Genomic DNA, 21,493 nt, shown 5'->3' on the forward strand with positions numbered 1-21,493 from the left:
GGCAAAAATGGTAGAAGGAACATTTTATGAATTCCATCACATCTGGGGAATGGTCTCTCTATTCACCGGATCTTAATCTCAACGACTACAGGGCTTTAGGAGACTGGGCTAGACCCTAAAAAAGTTTGAGGGCAGACCAGATTAGCAATCCCTGCGCGGAATACCTTGAACTTACACAATCTTTTATTTCTTTATTTCCCCCATTGGCCATGATAAGCACATGTTTAGTGTGACAATAACTTTTTTTTTTACTCTTTGTATCTAACATACTACAAGCGAAATCTCTTATTTAAAAGTACTTTATCAAAAGTTTCAGCTTTAAAACAGAGTGATCTGAAGAATTATTTTAGATCAATAATTACGCATGTTGAAGGGGCATATGTTGAAGGGGCATATGTTACACCATTGAAGGGGCATATGTTGTGAAAAGTAGGTAGCTGTATTGCACCGAAGATCTCTCGTAACATCCAGGAAAAGTAAATGTCTGTAAATATACTACGAGAATTGTAAAATATAAACCCTTTCGCGTGATTGCATTAAAATTTAAACATAATGGCTAAAAGGATGAATAGCTGCATAGAAATCACTAAATACTTCTCATTTTCTGTATAACACGTTTCTCTTTTATATATCTCTATAAAAAATAAATAAATGCTGACAAATATCGTATTTTGAAGAAGAGAAAAAAAAGTTTATTTGAGTGATCAGAAAAAGTGTCTTATTAGAATCGCTATTCAATAACTGAACATTATTTGTTTTCTTTTCTCTTCAGCCTCTCTCCGTTATTTTTGGGGCCGATAGAAATCGTCATTTATCGGCCTCATTTTATTTCAGATGAAGGAGGAAATGACGAAGAAAAGTGTCGGAGTCATTAAGTTTGTGTTTTGGAGAGTCTCATCTTGGGTCCTCCAATTTTCTACGAAATGAAATCCCATAAAGCATCCGACTGATCGAAGTGAAGATGTGGGGGGAGATGACAAAAGAGCAACATCCGGAAGATAAGCATTTTCCATCTGTGAAGAAAAAGAAGAGATTTCATAAAAAAGAAACATTACTACCTGTTTTCTCCGTTTATATATAGATATTTCCAGAACCATTCTCAGCAAACTTTTCTTAATAACATAACGTTGACAATAGCTGTGTATCTCTCCCATTTTATTTCTCGAGCAAACAATAGCGTGCAATTATAGAATGCCATATTTACTTACTCAAAAATTTAAATGTATCACATGCTGGGTTACAAATAGTAGACATAATTTGGCATCGGAGGAAAGTTTTGACTTTGTTTCTCAAATAACTTTATGTCGGGAAGAAATTTTAAACGAGCAAAAATATTTATCCGTATTGAGTTTAATAAAAGATACTCTTTTTGTTGCAATGTTTTGATTTTAGTTTTGTGTTATAACTTTTTAAGATGAAATTTATTTAGCTTTACTATTGCAAAATATGAAATAGACAAATAGTTTTTATTGTTTTTTCTGAGATGAGAGTAAAATGTAATGGCAATAAAAGAATATAGTTTGATATTATTAAACCTTTATAAATCAGCGTCTGTGAAAGGCGTTTTGTATTCTTTCATAAATAATAAAGTAAGATAATGCAAACAAAAGTAAGATAAAAAAAGGCTGGAACAATTTAGTTTATATATATAGTAAAATTAAAAATAATGATACGAATTTTAACAAAAGTATACAAGATAGTTTTTACATTTTGGAAGTGTATATAAATTTTTTTTATTTTGATTGAAAAACTAATTTGAATTTTGTTATAATGAAGTATTAAGATTTCTTAGTGAAAAACTTTCATCAAGCAAATGACTTGACTGTAAAACAAGAAGTCATTAAACTTGTCGGTTTAGAATGAAAATCGGTTTAGAATGAAAATCAAATGTTTCGATTTGTTAACTGTAAAAATAGATTTTCTACAGCATTTTAAATGTGTTAAATTTTTATCATTTTTGCAAAAGTTAGTTTTTTACATGTATTACATATTACTTTTGAATATAGCTTGTATGTTGAGATTAAGTATTTTCATGTTAATTGTACTTGTCACGTAAGAAAAGTGTTACAAGTAAATTACAATTTTTTAGAAAAATTTATTAGATGGTAACACACATTTTGTGAGGGGAGGTGTATCATAAAATGATTTAACAAATCTTTTCATGTTATTTATTTATCTGAATTCTCTTTTTTTAAATTCATTATTCATTACACAAAACCAGTTCTCACAGTTATTAAATTCGCGTTCTTTATTACAGTTCTAATTTTAAATTAAAAAATATCATAATTACCATAATAAGTTTTTCCCTTAAGAGAATATGAATTCCCATGAGAAATTTCTTGCAAAATATTCTAATCTATCAAATAATTGTCATATTATCCGTTATTATGTGTTTGTGATCTTTCCCTTTTAAAATTCCTAACGTAAAAGACGACGCGCGCCTCATTTACAGTATATACAGGGTGTCCCAAAAGGTCGTTTACAAACTTAACATGCTGGTCTGTCATATCATGATGAACAAGATTTACATAGGAACTTGTGTCCGAAAATTAAAACTGAGACCGCTAGAGGGCGATAATTGCACGAAAACGGGAGAGTGGGAAAAACAGTAATTTCAGACGTGGGCGTTGAAGGCAAAGGATGAATGAGTTTAGTAACGCATAAATGGCCGACATGCATTACGTATACGGCGCCGCTGATGGAAATGGACGAGCCGCAGCACAGACGTACCTTGAGCGCTTCCCAAACAGACGTCAGCCAAGTCATGTTTTGTTTGGACGATTACACCGCAGATTATGTGAATCAGGTGCTTTCGTAGCACGTAGCCACATCGGTCGAGAACATGCTACACGCACACCTGTCGTAGAGGAAACCGTGCTACAGGAGTATGCCATCAACCCGCAAAGAAGTCTCCGAGAAGGCGAGCGTGTCTTGGGTGTAGCTCGTTCCACCATAATGCGCATACTGCACGATGACATGCAACACCCTTACCACTTCCAAAAAGTACAGGCATTGTGCGCTGACGATTATCCCAAACGCATTGCATTCTCACGCTGGTATTTGCAACAGCGGGTCGCACAGCCAGATTTTCCATCATGGATTTTGTTTTCTGATGAACCCTGCTTTACACGGGATGGTGTCGTGAACCTGCACAACATGCACGTATGGGCGCATGAAAACCCAAGATGTACACGTGCCCATGCACATCAACAACGTTTCAGCGTAAACGTTTGGGCTGGTATTACCGGTGACATGTTGGTTGACCCTTACCTTCTACCTGAACGCCTCGACGGAAATACCTATCGCATTTTTTTAGAAAGAGTTCTGACGGATCTGATGGGTGACGTTCCAGCCGCTACACGCCGAAACATCTGGTTTTAGCATGATGGAGCGCCTGCCCACTTTAGCTACGCTGTTCGAGAATACCTCGATAGGATTTATCCTAATCGCTGGATCGGTGGAGGCGGACCAGTCCCATGGCTGCCGCAATCCCCCGACCTGACTCCCCTGGATTTCTACCTGTGGGGACACATGAAGTCCATAGTGTAAGAGACACCTGTAACATCGGACATGGATCTTATAGCGGAAGCGGCAGCACGTGTCCGCGACACTCCTGGCCAATTTGAACGGGTTCGTGAATCCATGCGCCGACGCTGTGAAACGTGCATTGTGGCGAATGGAAGGAATTTTGAGCATTTGCTGTGATGTAATGTTGTTTTATAATAAAAATCATATTAACACCGCTATCGATATCATTTTTTCTCTCCTCATCCAAACCTGCACTTATCGCCCTCTAGCGGTCTCAGTTTTAATTTTCGGACACAAGTTCCTATGTAAATCTTGTTCATCATGATATGACAGACCAGCATGTTAAGTTTGTAAACGACCTTTTGGGACACCCTGTATATATATATATATATATATATAAAGCAAAATAAATAAATACAAAAAGACACGAAGAAATTTAAGAATAAAAATAAAAATAACAAAAAACTGGAAAAAATAATAATAATAAAAATTCGAAAAAAAAGAAGAAAAAAAAAGATAAAATTTTTATTAAAAATTCCGGAAAATAAGAGATATTTCTTCATTAGCTTAAGAGATATTTCTTCATTTCTTCATTAGCCCACGCGATTATATCCGCAAAAAGAGTGCTTTCTAATAGTTTCTAATCCACTCTTTTTGCTAATATAATCGTGTGGGCTGATGAAGAGATTATATTTATTTTCCGGATTTTTTAATAAAAATTTTATTCTTTTCTTTCGGATTTTCATTATTATTATTTTTTCCCAGTTTTCTGCTATTTTTATTTTTATTCTTATTTTTCTTTTCCCCCCTTTTTTCATATGTCTGTAATTTTCCTTTGTTTTTTCTTCATTTTGAATCAACAGCTGTTTATTAGAGGCAAGTTGATTTGTTAAAATGGTATATAATATATAAATGCAAGTAAGTATAAATTTGAAAGTTTTTCTTTTAACTTGAACTAAAGTTAAACTGTTACCTTATTGGATTTTCATGTCTACACACGAGCCTAAAGAGACTAAACTATACTTCACTCTAACCACATAATGTATTTATTATTCATAGGAACAAGAAGGTTTTTTTTATTTGACAACTGATTTAAATTTAACAAATTTTAATGAACATTTCTTTTACAATTGTTAAAATACTTGTGAAAGTAAAAAAAACACTTTAGAAAAAAAAGAACGTTAGTAATTAGCGTTGAACGCTAGTAATTTGTTTGATATTTCAATTTGATTACCTAATATAATCTTTATTTTCGAGTCAAGTTTTTGAGGTAATGGTTCTTAAGCAATTGCCTTATACTCAATTTTTCTTATTAACGAAGTAGAATGTAAAAAGTAAAAGAAAATAATTAATTGAAAAATGGGTATTAAATTTTCAAAACTTGATTTTTAATTTTTTTTTTATTCAGAAATTTCTGAATCTTGTAGTTAGTTTAATTGATATGAACCATAAATCTACCTTCAAACCAATCTAAGAATCGAGATTACGGAAGAAAGAAATATTTTGCAGAACATCTACTTTCCTCTGACAGGATAGCCAAAATTTTATTGTTCCGATTTTGGCAGAAAGTTTATTCAAAACAGCTTAGAAAATACGTAATGTTTTTTTTAAAGAAAACAATTATATTTTACGCTACAAGTAAAGGGAAACCACAAGAATACCTTTCAGATTACTTGACATTTAAAGAATTCCAGCCAAATGCTCAGTAATCGTAATGAGTGTTTTTTTTTTTTTTTAATAATGAATCATTCTTTTAGCATCCTTGACACTCAATCGTCTTTGTCAATGTAACGAAATGATCTTCTTATATTTGTAATTTTTAACTTAACCCAGAAATCAAAGTAGCTCGCAATTTAAGTATCGGAGTAAAACTATATTTATGAAAGTTATTAAAATAATTTATTTGAATCAAGATTAAAATGAAATTAAAATTATCAGATTTTGAGTTGCACGCAAAAGAAAAACCACGTAGATTATTTTCAGATTGCTTTTACCGGTATTAGAATTCCAGCTAAATGCTAAATATCCCAAGGAAGTTATTTTTTAGTAATCAATATTTTTTTTATCATCCTTGATAGATGGCCTATCATCTTTGTAAATAGAACGAAACGCTCTTCTTATTTTTAATTTAACACGGAAATTAAAGCAACTTGCAATTTAAGAATCAGTGTAAAATCATATTTATAGAAGCTGTTTTAACAATTTATTTAATATAAAATTAAATTAAAACAAATCAAACTTTGGGATACAAGCAAAGGAAAACCACGAAAATGTTTTTCAGGTTTCTTAACGGTAATAGGATTCCATCCAAATATTTATTATAGCAATGAAATTATTTTTTACAATCAATCATTTTCTTATAACCCTTGATATATAGCCTATCATCTTGGTGAATGTTCGCCGTTCTTATTCTCGCACTTTTTTGTATTTTTGTACACAGCCCAGATAACTTGTAATATAAATGCAGGAGTGAAATCTTATTTTGAAAAACTTTTTAAATGAAAATAATTAGAATCTGCATTACTCACAAATGAAAACCATGAAAACGTTTTAATAGAAGTCTAATAAATGCTAGTAAGCGATAAGAAGACTCTATCTCAGCCATTATTAAAATTTTCCAATTTATTGTGCTTTATATGAAATTTAATGTTTTGGGCAGCTTAGGTTACTTAATGTCCTCTATTTATTTATTTTACTTTTTTTGTAGGTACTTAAATTGTGTTTTTTTTTATTTCAAGCATTTGAATTCCAGAATAATATAAAAAATTAATTTTTTAGAATATATTAGTTTTTTTTAAATTTTAAAATTTGCAAAATGTAAATCTTAAAAGAATTTGGAAAAAATGTGTTTAGCGTTTGTAATATTTGCGAATTTCAGACTTTTCTGGCACAGAGGTAAGATGGAATGCCATTAATCAATTTTAATTATTTCAATTTATAAAAATCAAATAAAAAGGAAGCAAATTATGTTCATCTGCGATAAAGAAACAATAATCTATAATGAAGTTTTTTTTAGACAAACTACTGACTAGAGGGCGTGGATATAGAGTAGACACTAGTTACTAGACCAGTAATGTCAAAGTTCACCATGACGTAAGTTTGGTCGAGTGATTGATATTTCTGCTTTTATATTTCGTTATATTATGGGTTTTAAAAAATTATTTGACCTCTCTTCACCACAGCACATCTAAACACTGTTTCAGACAGAAATCCACAGACAGAAATCCTTTTAACTCTCTATTCCTATTCTTCTCTATTCCTTTTTCCTTGTTACTTTTCGAATTACAATAGCCGAAGTGCATTGTAAGATATTGCACACACTAAATGCCACCAAAGAAAAAAGTGCAAAATTCAACAATTTATTTTTCCTTTTTTTTATTCAAGAAAAATTCATACTATAACTGTTTCTAGGAAAGGATTAGTGATTATCGTAAAAAATAATAAAAAAACACGGAATACATGAAGAAAAAGGACAAGAAAAAACTGATATTGGAAAAAAAATTCATATTCATACATATAGTCACTCCAAGCGATCGTGTAATTTTCATCAGATTTATAAATATAATGTTAATTAAGTACGGTTTGTTTCTCTTTGGTGATAAAAATAGTTACAGGTCTCTATCCTTTTCCTATCTTTTTTATATTGTTGATTGAATTATTATTTTCTTTAAGTAGATAATATCTAATATTGCAACTGGTAGTTACTCTCTCTCTCGCTCTTGAAGAAGTGAAATGAGATGACTAAGTTTTAATTATTTTAATTTGGGAAAAATAGTATACTTCGATTTATTAAATGCAAATTTTTCAAGTTTACTCAATTTCATATACATCCCCTCTGGTTGACTATGCATCCTAGTTTATAGTGTTTCGCATCGGTTTGAAAAATAAGAACTCTTTGTTACACATAAAAATAAAAAAATAAAATTAAGCAAGCAAAGCAAATTATTAGATAGTTTCGTTTTTACATTTAAAATCATAATTTTCTGATATTAAGCTAACAAAACTGTTGAATCTAGAAAAAAAATTCTTTGTTATAAAATATAAATATTTTTATTGAATTTAATTAATCTTTCTCTCAATAGTTTTTTTAACATTTAACGCACGTGATTCTTAGATTTAGTATATAATATTTATTCTTTAGAAAATAAATATTTAAATATTATCATGATCTTTTTCTTAACAAATTCGGATTTTTAATGTGTAAGAGACATTTTTTAAATTTAAAAGAATAGTAACTGTTCAACAAAAGTTGATAAACCAATTTTTTAGCTAATAAACTTTGCTTTCTCCCTGCCTTGCACATATTTGGCTATTTTATATTTCAATGTAGAGACACTATAAGATAAGAACATCTGGCTTTAAGATTTACCGGCAAGGAGAGATTTCATTCTCTGATTTGTTAAAGCTAGCCACACCTTAAGAAACCAACTTTCATTGGAATTGAAATTTCGGTTTTCGATTTTTAAACTCCTGAGATACATGCCAAAATTTCATTTGCGATCTCTGCAATCCGATGAAAATCACTTTCTGTTTGGTATAATTTTTTTTAACGAAATCAATTCTGAATCGCTGGTAATAAGACCCATGAAAAAATATATTAAATTGTACAGAAAATATTATTTATCTAACCGATACTCCAGTGAATCTTTCTTTATGTCACCAATCAACTCCTCCTCATATGCGCAGTACCAAATCTATCATTACATTACCACAACATCGATTACATCATCATCCATTTCGATGATCGCCGTTTGTAACTTTTTGTTTACGATTCCTTCAAACTATTTTCAAATTGAAACCAGATTATCATCAGCTATCGCCAAACTTGGCAATGAAACGGGTGTTTACTGCAAGCTGTCCTGTTGGGTGCATACTGCTGCTATAACAAAGCTATTCTTTAACTGCTATAAATCATTGCAATTTTTCGGAACTTTTGAAACACAAGTATACACTCATTAAATAAATAAATAACAGATATTCACTAAATAAAAAAATATTCTTTGCTAACAACTCAAAATTGCTTTAAAAAGTTTTATTATAATTTACAATAAAATCCAATGGTCAGATGGATACCAACTCCAATAAAGCCCAGTAACGGCACACGAGGAAGAAGCCTTTATGAAGATAAAACTCAATGATACTTTAGATTTCAAAATATTTTTGAAAATTTCCATATTACCACAGAATAATCGCCGAATCTTCAACTTGTCAACAACATCCGGGCAGCAAACCAAGCGAAACTAAGAAAGGAAAAATAAAAAAGAAAAGGGGACCAACTTGAAGGGTCCACTTATCTGATGTTAACTTCTTCCACTCTCTGCGGTCAAATCTCTGCATGTGTTTTTATCCTTTATTTATTTATTTATTTTTCTTTTAATTACAAGAAGTTGAAGAAGCTCGTGAACATGATTTGAGATTAAGAGTGTCATCATTCCATGCCCATACTTTTGGTGGCCAGATCAAAGTGATTGCACCATGTTTCATCAGCGGCAATGATCCTTGAAAGGAAATGGTAAAGCATTAGATATAACATGAAAACAGACATGAGATGAATCTTCTGCTCCTCTGTCAAATGTTTCAGGCACCCAATGCGCACAAATCATTCCTACAACCATTCCATTGCAACCTTTCATGCCATATTGTGTGAACACTTCCTTTGCTCATCGACAATTCACCGCTCTTTCTCGACAATCGACAGTAGTGCTTCTTCCACTCTACCAAAACCTCTACAGCAGTGTTTCCCAACGTGGGGCCCACGCCCCACTGGGGGGCAATTTGATTGCTAAGGGGGGCAATTTGAAAATGGACTCGACACGAGTTTAATCTTTTTGCTTCTGGCCATTTAAATGCAATGCTAGATTTCAGTGCCAAAATTGAAAGAAAAAATAAAATTCTTAAATAATTGCAGCCAAGAAATATTATAAATTCTTTTGACGAGACCAGAATATCAACTGGGTTTTTGGCGGCGTCAAGTTAACCTCCCTGCAGCAGACTCCGCGTGGACTTTCAAACTTAAAAAAGAAAAATTTTGAAAAGAGGACAACAGTAAAGTATCTATTTACTGCTCACACTTCAACTCATAATCGTATTCTTGAGGCTAGTTATCAAATTTTTTTATTCATCGCTAAATCTGGAAAGAATCATACTACAGGACAGAATTTAATAAAACCGTCAATATCAGCATCTCTTAAAACGGTTCTTGAAAAAGATGACAAAGCTGTAAAAGCTATGCCACTCAGTAACAATACTGTTTGCAGAAGAATAGACGAAATGAGTGAAGATATTGACAAACAACATGTTGAAAAGATGAAAACAAGAAAATTCTCAGTGCAAATGGATGAATCAACTTTGATAGACAGTGTGGCAATATTGATGACTTACGTAAGATATATTGATAAAGGATATTTTGCTGAAGAAATGTTGTTCTGTAAAAGATTAGAAAGCAGCACTACCTCCAACGATATATATAATAAGCTAAAAATGCACATAGATGTCAATAATATACCAATAAATACATAACATCTTGTGCTGCAGATGGTGCTCCTAAGAAAAATGGCTGCTTAAAATTGATAAAAGATGAGAATCCAGAAATGATTCTCGTGCATTGTGTTATTCATAGGGAAAACTTGGTAGCTAGAAACATCTTGCCGGTTAACTACATTCAGTAATAAAGTGCATCAATGATATTAAAGCTAATGCCAAATGTGAGCTTCTCTTCAAGCTATTTTGTGAAGAACAAAATGCAGAACATGTGAGACTTTTACCATGTGAGACTCTGAAGTAAGATGGCTCTCTAAAGGGAACTGCTTGAAAAGATTTATGGAACTGTTTGATATTCTTAATGATTTCTTAAGCGACAAACCTAAAATGAAATATCTGTTAACAGTCGATGATAAAGCATTTGTGAGTTATTCAGCCGATATCTTTGAAAAACTAAATATATTAAATAAGCAACTTCAAAGAACAAATAAAACTCTTGTTGATGCAAAAACGAAGATATTTGGTTTCATTACCCTTATTGAGTTATGTCAGATATACATTAACAACAAAAACTTTGAACAGTTTCATTGGTTCCAAAAATGTGAGGTAAATAATACCGCTTTACTTGTTATTGTCGATCATCTGAAAATTCTATCGGCTGCTTTAAAAGAAAGATTTTCTGATTTAAAACAAATTGATTTTCAACATGGATGATGCAGCCAAAGTTAGTGGATTTGTCTGATATATCAAATATGCAGTACCAAGAAGAACTCACAGAAATGCAAAATGATGAGTCAGTTAAAACTTAATTTAATATAAAAGGAGTGGAGGCATGACTTTGTGAGGAAACAGAAATCAAATACCCAAATTCAACCAAATGTGCAAGAAAATTATTGCTACCGTTTCCATCTTCATATTTAGCTGAATTTGGATTTAGTGCTGTAAATGATTTACTGCTAAAAAAAGAAATCATCTGGATATAACACAACGGGGATACTTGAGACTGAAACTAACCAAATAGGAACCTAACATAAAATCTCTGTGCAGCAAGGATCTCACTAAATTAAAATATTAAATTATTATAGAAAAATCTTTATTAAAACTATTTGAATTTTAGTTTTTCATTATATGTTTTAAAAATTTACTTACTGTGTTTCGTTAACAATTTTCTGGTGATTTCTTCCTAAAACCTATAATTTAAGTTTCTTAAGTGAACAATTCAATTTTTTAATATTAAAAATTATGTATATGTTACATAGGGGGGCAAAAGAAGTTTAGAATGTCGTAGGTGGGGCATGGCACAAAAAAGGTTGGGAAACACTGCTCTACAGCGTCTGAATACCGATCAGCGAGACATACGCTCCGTGCCATTTTGCATTCTATGATACATTTCACGCAAATTTTTTGTTGCTAAAAATAGCGCGCGTTGACACCTTTTAAAGGCAAGCAAACGATACCTTTTAACGTGCTCTATCACACACGCATCTGACGAGATCTGACGATATTGCATGCATTCCTAGCTCTCTGAATCTTCTATAGGGACATGCGAAATCATCTTTCTCTTCAAATGTCAGTGTTATTGCATCAATTACACTTTCATTTGGGCTTCCCTTATATTTAATAATCATTGCCGTAAGCTATGACTACGTACTAAAAATTACGTCAGATTTCATAAATACACTCTATAACAAAAGAATCGACGCACCAAGAAGCAATCATCTGATTGCTTTGAAATTTCGTATGCATGAATGTTTTGAACAGATCAGGCTGGAATGATGCCGACTGGGGACGTATAGTCTTTAGCGACGAATCCCGCTTCCAACTGTGTCCTGACGATCATCGAAGACGTGTTTGGAGACGCAGAGGGCAGAGGGGGGATCCTGCCTTTACTATTGCACGCACATTTTTCAGCAGGACAATTCCAGACCACATACGGCACGTGTTGCTATGGACTGTTTGCAAGCTTGTCACACTCTTCCTTGGCCTGCCAGATCACCAGATCTCTCTCCCATCGAGCATGTCTGGGATATGATGGGAAGACAATTGCATCTGGCACGGAATGTTGATAACCTCGTTCGACAATTGGATCGAATTTGGCAGGAAATACCGCAAGAGACCATCCGGGAGCTTTATCGGTCTATGCCACGCCGTTTGGCAGCTTGTATCAAGGCTAGAGGCGGGTCAACACTTTATTGAACTTGTTACTGTAACTCTGCAATAAATTATTCAATTGTTCTGAAATTTTAATCATTCACTATTATGTACATTGTCTTACTATCGACCAATTTTCGTTTCAATCGGACAACTCCTTCGTGGTGCGTCGATTTTTTTGTTATAGAGTGTATTATCTATTTTAAAGAGCTAATAATAGAGGGAAGTAAAATAATGTAATAAGTAAATAATGTATATTCAGCGATTGAGGTTAGAAAAATACTCCTTCATCCTCCGTTATCTTATCAACCATACCAAATTTTACCTCTCAAAAAAGGAGTTTTGTCATATACTTTATCAACGGTTTTCGAATACCATAGATTTATGATAATTAATAAGTAATGATGTTTATTTAATATAATATTAAACTGAAATTTAGTTAACTTTTTAAAAAAAGAATTAACAAAAAAAGTAAATAATTTTTCTTTCATTCATGGGGGCTCATATAATTTATCTTATTCGATTTTCTCTTTATATCTTATGAAATTCATTAAAAAAAAGAAAATCTTCAATCCAAAGCCACGCGATGGACTGATTTTTGAATTTCTTATGACGTTTTATAAATGTCAGAATGTCTCGGTGTCATTTTGTTCAATTAGTCTACGTTTTTGGTTAAAAACAAAAACACTATTCTTCATAATATTAGGCACTAGAACAAAAAAAAATTATTAAACCGGCGAAGCATACTCTTCTGCAATTGGCTCAAAGAGAAGACAATCACCAAATCCATTCTATCAGTAATTCATTTTTATTAAAGTGCAAATTTTTAATAAAAGCCATCACTTCCACAGTAAAGATCTCTTAATCAAGTGTAAGAAAATATTGCAGAAGGGTAAAAGACTATTAAGCGGAGAAAAATTTTTAGGTGGAGAAACACATTTAATCATCATACTCTCGGCATCTATTTCACATCACATAAGGCTTTATTCCTTCTTTTCGAAACATACTAAAAGTCGCATCAAACTGTGAAGAGAATGACACCGTAATTACAATCCTGCACGGCTCCTTGCTTACTAATTAAATGTTCCCCTAATTACTCTAGGACGACTCCTCATTCAAAACACTGTTCTGATTAATATTGGCGACATCTTCACAGTAATCTTTGAGGATAAAAAAATAAATAATGAACCACATCTAACACTTTCCTGGACATCTTTGAAAACAATTAAGAATTACATTGAAAATGTTACCGACAAAGTTTGAAATCCGGCATTCTATAGAATTTCAAATGAGAAACCGAAAAAAGTAAGAAATACATCTCCGATTTGCTTCGAATGTAACGAAATATAAATCAAAATGTCATTCAAGCTTTTTTAATGACGCTCTCATTATTTTTTACGAATAAAATTTGTATTTTTGAGGAATTCACGTCATTTATATTATAACCTTATCAGAACCATGTTTCATATTTTGCCTTAAAACCTTATTTTATAGAATGCCAGTGTTTCATACTATGCTGGTTACAAATACAAAAAAGGTTGTGAACCAATACTGCAATTTGATTTCAGTCATAATGAACAAAGTAAATCGATATGGGGTGTTTTGCTCACATACTTAAAACCTTGTTAATTGATTTTCCGAAAAATAATTTTAAATTATCTTCATTAGGCAAACAGAATATGTTTTTAATAAATATATGAGCTTTTTATAAGAAAAGAAAGAACATAGAACATTGGTTTTGTCCTGATTAACACTAGATTGCCTAAGGAAGTCATTTCGATTGCTTATCAATTTCAATTAGAAAAACAATTATGTATAAAATGACATAACTTCTTAGAATTTTTTGACTTTTTGTACAACATATAGATGCGTTTATTAATCATTGTAGTTGCTTCCCCCTCCTCCATTTCCGATAAAAATATATGTGTTATACCTGTATTGCCCAAAAAGCAGTCATTTTGACTACTTGGGAAATTTTAAATAATCAAATGACTTTTATTATTGAATTGAATAAATTTCTTATACGACCAATTCGGCTCTGGATTGGAATAACAGTTTATACTTTTTTTCATTACCGTCACACATGACAACATACAAGTTCCCGATAAATTGTCGATTTGGGCATATACTTGATAAATTGGTTAGGGCGAGCCTGATTGGTAGGGCACTGGACCCAAGTCCAAGGGGTCGTGGGTTCGATCCTTGACGGACGAAGACTCCACGTGTAGTAAATGGGGACTGATGCACGTTAAATCTGTCGAGTCTCAAAGTCCTCCATGTTCCCATAACAAATCATACCTCTGGGGGTAATGATCCAGGAGTTCCCTTGTCTTCTGGATTGGTTCAAAATTACAAGGCTGCGGAGTTGAACATTAGTAGTCGTAAAACCAAAATCGGGTCAACTGTTCAACGACGGTTATCAAATTAAATAAAATATACTTGATAAGTTGCAAATGTTCAATAACTAACGTAGTATTTTTTATTTGAATCTTTATGCCAGGCCTGCTCACGCACCTCGTTCCCCTTGAACGCGCTATACGTAGTTCTATAACGTAGTTCAGAGGATCACTGACTGTAGGATCACATACTGTAATCGATACGCTTTGGCAGAGTGGGAGAGCCGCGAGCTGCGCAGGCCTGCTTCATGCTTTGGGCAGGCCTGCTTCATGCAGTGACAGTCGTTCTTACACGTTGTTCAGTTGATTTCTTTTGCGCCCTAAATTCATGAAAGAAATGTCGATTAGAAGAGAGTTATTGGAAAAGCTAAAGAACATAGGTGAAGAGTGTTCCGATATAGAATCAGAAGCAAACAAATTGGCACCGGATTACTAATCATAGCTTTCTAGAGAACAAATACATCCTGTAAACAAAACATAGTTAATATGAGGTCCACCACTGTCCACTTGGATGAGCGAAATAGTATTAATAATTTAGAGTAATGAATAATAGAGTACGCATTTGGTGTGTTTTAAATTCGATGCGGACCGAGTATTAGAGGAGACCCCATAACTAAAAGTTGCAAGTCTGCTATGACGAAGGATGAAGGAGACATACATTTCACAGTTTTCTCTGAATAAATATTTTTTGTCAAATGAGAATGCCTATTTCAATTACCTTTTGTTTCTTCAGTTTTATTCATAAATAATGAAGAATTTTTCTCTAAGAAAATTCTTATTCACTCTGCCCTATTGCTGTAGCGCACGATAACTAATATGAAAATTTATGCAAATAGTATGATTATAGTAGAAAATGTATTGTGTAAATCTAAATTTTGAATTATGATTTGTATTTTGAGTTTAAAGAATTAATTTTTTTGGTCACATTAAGTTTTTATAAACCGTTAATAAATATGAAATTAGTTAAACTCTTTGATTTCAAAGGAAAAATGTCTACTTTATTGCATAAAAGATTGTTGAATATACTAATTAAAGAAAATTGCTAATTGAAAAGCCTTTTTTCAATGAGCGCTGAAAAGTTAGATACAAATAACAAACTTTTTCCTCTTTTTTTTTGCATTCCATATACGAATTTTTGCTCTTTAAAGTTCTTTAAAATTATTAAACTCAATGTTATTATTATTAAAGACAAAAACTTTCCTTCCAATTGGCTGTTGTTCAAAATCTGTGCCAGTTAAAAAAAGTATTTTTCCCACAAATACCGTACATTATGGTTTCTTTTAAATGGTTTATCACCCCTTTAGTTCAAGCAAATCTAAAGATTCTAAAATCAAATTATCTAGGAGATTCTCGAGTGAAGATGATATTAACAGACCGCAAGTAATATATTTGAGTTGAGAAAATTAATCAATGAACTGTTTTCGCGAAAAAACAACATTTAATTGAGAGGAATAAAATTTAATTATCACGAAAAATAAAACAATATCTGATAAATTAATTTTTTTATTTGTATTTTGTTTGATTTATCTCGTTTAAAAAATGCCAAAAAATTTCGTTTTAACAAATTTGGCTCTTTTTTTGTAAAATTACAAAATCATATTAAAATTGAATTAGATGTTTCAAACAGACAGAATGCTATAATTATTTATTTTCTAGGTGAATTAAATACGACAACAGTACTTCACAAGTAAGAAGATAATGTTAACTTAAGCCGTCTTTTATTCTCTCAATCGAGTAATTTAGAAAAGTTGTTTTAACAATAGGACTCTTACGATAGCTTAAAAGTCATTAAAAATTCGATTAAATTTTTCAAGCTACTAATATGGCACTCAATTTTTCTAACTCAATTTTGAAAAAATAGTTCATTATGCCCTTTCTGAAATTTATTTAAGAACTGGATATTGGAATACATTTAATAATCAATTTCAAGTCATTCTCGAAAATAATTATTTAGTTTTTCTCAACAATGTCACTGTCTTGAGACTGAATAAAATCATAGGCTATTTGTGTGTTATTTTGTTAAAAACTGAATCATCATGTATATTAAACTTGACTGATTACACGATAGCATAATATAGTTAAACTGAAAAAATGGTTCAATTTTTACACTTTATTAAGGGTGAGCTAAATTTTCACGACATTATGATTCTAAAAATGTATAAAATCAATGATAGTTATATTTATTTGAGTGAAATTCTCTTCTAAACCATATTGTACTACAAATTTTTACTTGATTGATTATGGCTTAAATTGAAAGGAAAACATGGTTCTTAAGGTAGCATCAAATTCGCACAATTTCTGTGAAAACTGTTTGTTTTGTAATTATTATTTTATTAAAGATAACTCTATTGGCACCCAAATTATGATTGATTGATAATGCAATTATGATTGAACGATTACTATAAAAATTACTACGATAAAATTCACGATTACAAAGTGTACGAAGGTTCAATTTTACACTTCATAAATGTTTAGTTCTGAGAGTGTATTAAACCAATGAAAGCTATTTATTTTGTGAATAACTGTATATTTATTTTAATGGATTCCTCTCTAAATTTGTAAAAGCAAATTTAATGCACAAGTTTGAAACAACAACTTCGCCATATTCCTTCAAAAAGTGGGTTTTAATCTTAGTTAAAGTGAGTCATATTTCAAATAACTACTAAGCCGCAATTCAAGAAGCGTTAAAAATGCGCGCTATTTCCTGATTGAAAAATTTGTGTCGCGTAATTCTGTGGAGTCTACAATTAAAATGAGGAGCTGCATGCCATTTAAATGAGCTTGTCCTCTCAATTACTTAACTCATTAGTCAAATAAAAGTTACTTCGTGGGGCAGTAACGGACATTAATTTGTCTGTGTCTGTTCCTTAGGTAAGGCCTTTCTACAAGTGGAAACCTCTTCCAACTGGAAACAAAGTTTTGGATGAGGTATGCCAAACAATTAATCCATTATGCAGGTTTCTCATTCTTTTCAGACTGTGTTTGGTGGAACATTTAAACCTTCTTCTCTGTAAATGAAATGAAAATTCATTCCCTATAATTTGTTGAGTTGCTCTTTCATATTTCTTTTTCAAATAAACTATGCACTCGCTCGCTTAGAGTCTATTAAGAAAGTGCCAACTTAGGTGCGACAATTTAATTGGAGATTCAATTTTTATGAATATTATATTAATAGTATATATAATACTACTACTAATAATAATGATTAATAATATTAATAATTATTAATAATATATACACCGTAACCAGAAAGTTCTCATACAACTTTTGAAAATACATTAAAAAATTATATATTTATCACTGTAGTCCCAATTCTTTTTGGACTATTTAGTATAAGGTATATCTAATCTATTGCAATTTTAAATGCTATTCTAATTATAATTTTTCTTTACCAAAGTAGAATTAAGAAATTAAGAGAAATCATGATAAATAAACCCATCAAAAGAGAGCAGTCGGGCAAATACACAAAATGAAAAAAAATTGAGCTATTTTTAAGTTACCCTGCTAACCATTTTAGTACATGAGAGGGTTATCTGCAGTAATTTTCAAATCAGATTGCTTAATTTGACAATTATAGTTTCTGTCTGAGTTAATTGGGCTAGAAAATATTTCCGTATCGGTACTTGCTATGATGGAATGGAATCGCCAGGACTTGAAATGAAATTTCCCATTTTCCTATAACTTGCAATTGATGAAAGAAAAATATATAGTGGCTTGCCCGCAGGGGGCTAATATACAATCCAACGGCCTTTAATGACTCATTTTTGGCAATTTTCCTCTTGGCTGTAGTTGGTCGCAATTATAATGTAATCTTTTAATTATTTTGAAATTTTCCTAGGAAAAGGACAACAGGAAAGCGCATCGTTAATATCCGCGGAAAATAGCGGATCATGTTTTTCTTTACCATGACCATTTTTTATCATGATTATTTAACAATTCAAAAAGATCTTCTACAAGTTAACATATCTTAATTTCTTCTGATCCTGTGGTTTGAAGATAAATTTTCAACACATTAATTAATAATATTTTTATTTAACAGAAAATAATCCTTATCTCACTTGTTGTAGAGCAATGGAATGGACGTAAATGAAGTGCAAAATTGTTATTTTCGTATATCTTCTAATCTATTAGTCTTGGAATTAATTTCATTCAATTAAACGTAAAAAGTTATGTAAAAAAATATACCTTACATGTTCATATAGTTCCTGGGTAGCAATGTCAAGTGCATACATAAGCAAGTGCATACATAAGCAAGTGCCAAAACAAATACTTTTTATACATTATTTAGAAAAGCCAGCTTATTTTTTAGAAAAGCCAGCAACTTTTGAATTATTTTTTCTGTTGCCTGTTTATTGTCTCATTTTACTCAGAGCAAAAAAATACTTTAGAAAAAATATTTTGCTTATATACATAGATCGCAATGTTAAATGCGTAAATATGTCTAAGTCAAACAAGTACAGTTTGTACATAAAACTCTTAAGAATTCTAAACTATTATCTCTAAACTAGATCTATTCGATTAAGCGTGATAAAATACATAAAAATAATACCTCAGTTGTTCCCCATTTTTGCCCGTCACAGAATTTCGAAGGATTTTCTTGTACGGCCACCCAATTAATCTCTGTAATAAAATCTCTTAATTTAATATTATTAAATTTAAATATAATAGTATCAATTACTTTAACTAATATTTTCCAATTGAAAATAAAATTTAAAAAATTCAAGTAAATTTACTTTAATAAATTTTTATTTGATAAAATACATTTCTTACGGGAAATGAGTCCAGCCGTTTATGTGATCACATGTAGGCTGTTTTACAAAAGTTTATTTGTGCGAATAATATGTTGTTAAGTTCAAGTCAAGCTATTCATTAGTCAATTTCGTTGTAAGTTTATCACACTTAGGCATTAATCGCCCCAGTCAAATATTTTTTTTTCACTATCGAAAAATTATTTAAAAAATAATAATAATTACTATCGTAATTACTGCCGTGAATCATATCAAGTTTAGCTTATTTTTACATGGCGTCCTCAATGTAAATTTGGTTGTTAATGTGAAGAAAAGTATCATAAAAAGAGATTTTCTTAATGTTACTTCAACGCCGCATTAACTGGGCTCATAAAAATTTGCAAAAATTATTCATTGATTTTAATAATTTTTATCCAAGTGAACAAAATCTCTCCAAATTGGCACTTTCGTAAAGTTTATAAAATTTAAGTTCATAAAAATAACCAATATTTCTTTAAGGGAATGTAAGTTGATTGTCCGTTATAAAACTGTTAAAACCGTTATAAAATGGTATTTAAAATTGCCTCAAGAAAATTTTTGCTTTTATTTTTCTTGGCTTACTTTTTTTTAAATTGCATTTTACTCCTACCATTATCACTATTGTTTAAAAAATATTTAAACTAAAATTTAATAAAAAATACAAGATGAAATAAAAAAAGTAATTTGAAACTTGTCTTAAATGGCAGTATCAAATTTAATAATTTCTTTAAAATCTAAATATTACTGTTTAATAAATGATGAATCGATTTAAGTTCTTGCATCTTCTGTGTAAAAAAGAATTAAAAAATTATCGAGATTATTTTAAAGAAAGTGTCTTCCCCCCCTCTTTCGTACTTTTAAATCATTCAATTATTCCTTATGAAAATATTTTCGAAGAAAATTAATAAATAAGCAAAATGTGATAGCAGATTTTAAAGTCAATTATTGAAAACCTCATATTCACGTAAATATTTTATATAGATCAGTATTAAATGAAGTTTTTATGGCGATACGGTAAAAATTAAAAATAAGGAAATTAAATCGAATCCATATTTTCAAAGGTTTGTAGAAAAAGTTACTTGATTTATGTAGGAATTGAATTAATCTGCAATCCGTCAGTGTTTATCAAGTACAGTGAAAAAAAATATACTTAAAAATCAATTCCGGCAATTATATTTTATACGTTAACTATAGGAAATAGCAATATTTTAGAGAAAAAATTCAAAGAATATCTGAGGATTTGAATTTATCGAACAAAAATTTGAATTTATTAAAATAAGTTTTATCTATTTAGATGAAATTGGGGTCGATGTGTTTAGCTGTTAGAGCACTATTTTTAATTCTGAATTCACAAGAATGCCACAGGACCATTTAACATAAAGTTAAATGGTTAATACCCTAGTACATAAAGTTAATACCCTAGAAAAAATTCCTTAATAAATAATTTAAAAAAATATTTTTGTCTTTAAATTTAAGACTTATTGCATATATTTTATAGAAGTGTAAGAAGAAGTCCTTCTCCTATATTATAAAATCGTAAGCGACGCCATTACTGCAGTTTCAGGTATTATACTCAACGTTACATTTTGTTTTGTTGCACAAAAACTGAATTACTTAGATACTTGAAATTACGAAAGTGTGTAGAAAAACGCGCGAAGAGTACGATCACATCAAGAAAAAAAAAGAAGAGATTTTACCCTTGAAAGTATGAGATTTTTTAATTGTTAAACTTCTACAAAAGCGCAATTATTATTTATGAACATAACTCAAATTTGTTCGAAATTCCAATTTGTTTGAAAGTCATTGCAGTTCTCAATGCGTCTTTCGCAAATTTTTTCTCAGTATTTTTTTGATTTATTTTTTCTTTTTTTTGCGCTAAGTAATAACTATCCTTAATAATTCCTTACAAGATGTGACTGTTAAAATAAGATAACTAAATGAAAAAATTTTTAAATTGTTTTAATCAAGCCCTCTTTCTAAAGAAGTTGATCTCGTTTCAATGATGAACAAGACTCACCACTACATAATAATATGAAACAGGAACTATACTCTATAAAGGCAATACATATACATATATATATATATATATATATATATATATATATATATATATATATATATATATATATATATATATATATATATATATATATATACAGGTGGTTATCAAAA

At 30.9% G+C, this 21,493-nt stretch overlaps 1 protein-coding gene across 1 annotated transcript in view; it reads right to left on the reverse strand.

The window, feature by feature from the left end:
• Positions 1–619: 619 nt before the first annotated feature.
• The window catches only part of LOC107455196 (uncharacterized), a 342,163-nt gene continuing 321,289 nt past the window's right edge, over positions 620–21,493 (reverse strand). The window contains exon 3 of the mRNA XM_016072691.4: positions 620–1,013. Within this exon, the coding sequence (XP_015928177.1) occupies positions 831–1,013 (183 nt within the window). The 3' untranslated portion in view covers positions 620–830. The remainder of the gene's footprint in view (positions 1,014–21,493) is intronic.

The sequence above is a fragment of the Parasteatoda tepidariorum genome, chromosome 11, assembly GCF_982258835.1.
Source record: "Parasteatoda tepidariorum strain Cologne lab strain chromosome 11, Ptep-v5.0, whole genome shotgun sequence".
Taxonomy (NCBI): Eukaryota; Metazoa; Arthropoda; class Arachnida; order Araneae; family Theridiidae; genus Parasteatoda; species Parasteatoda tepidariorum.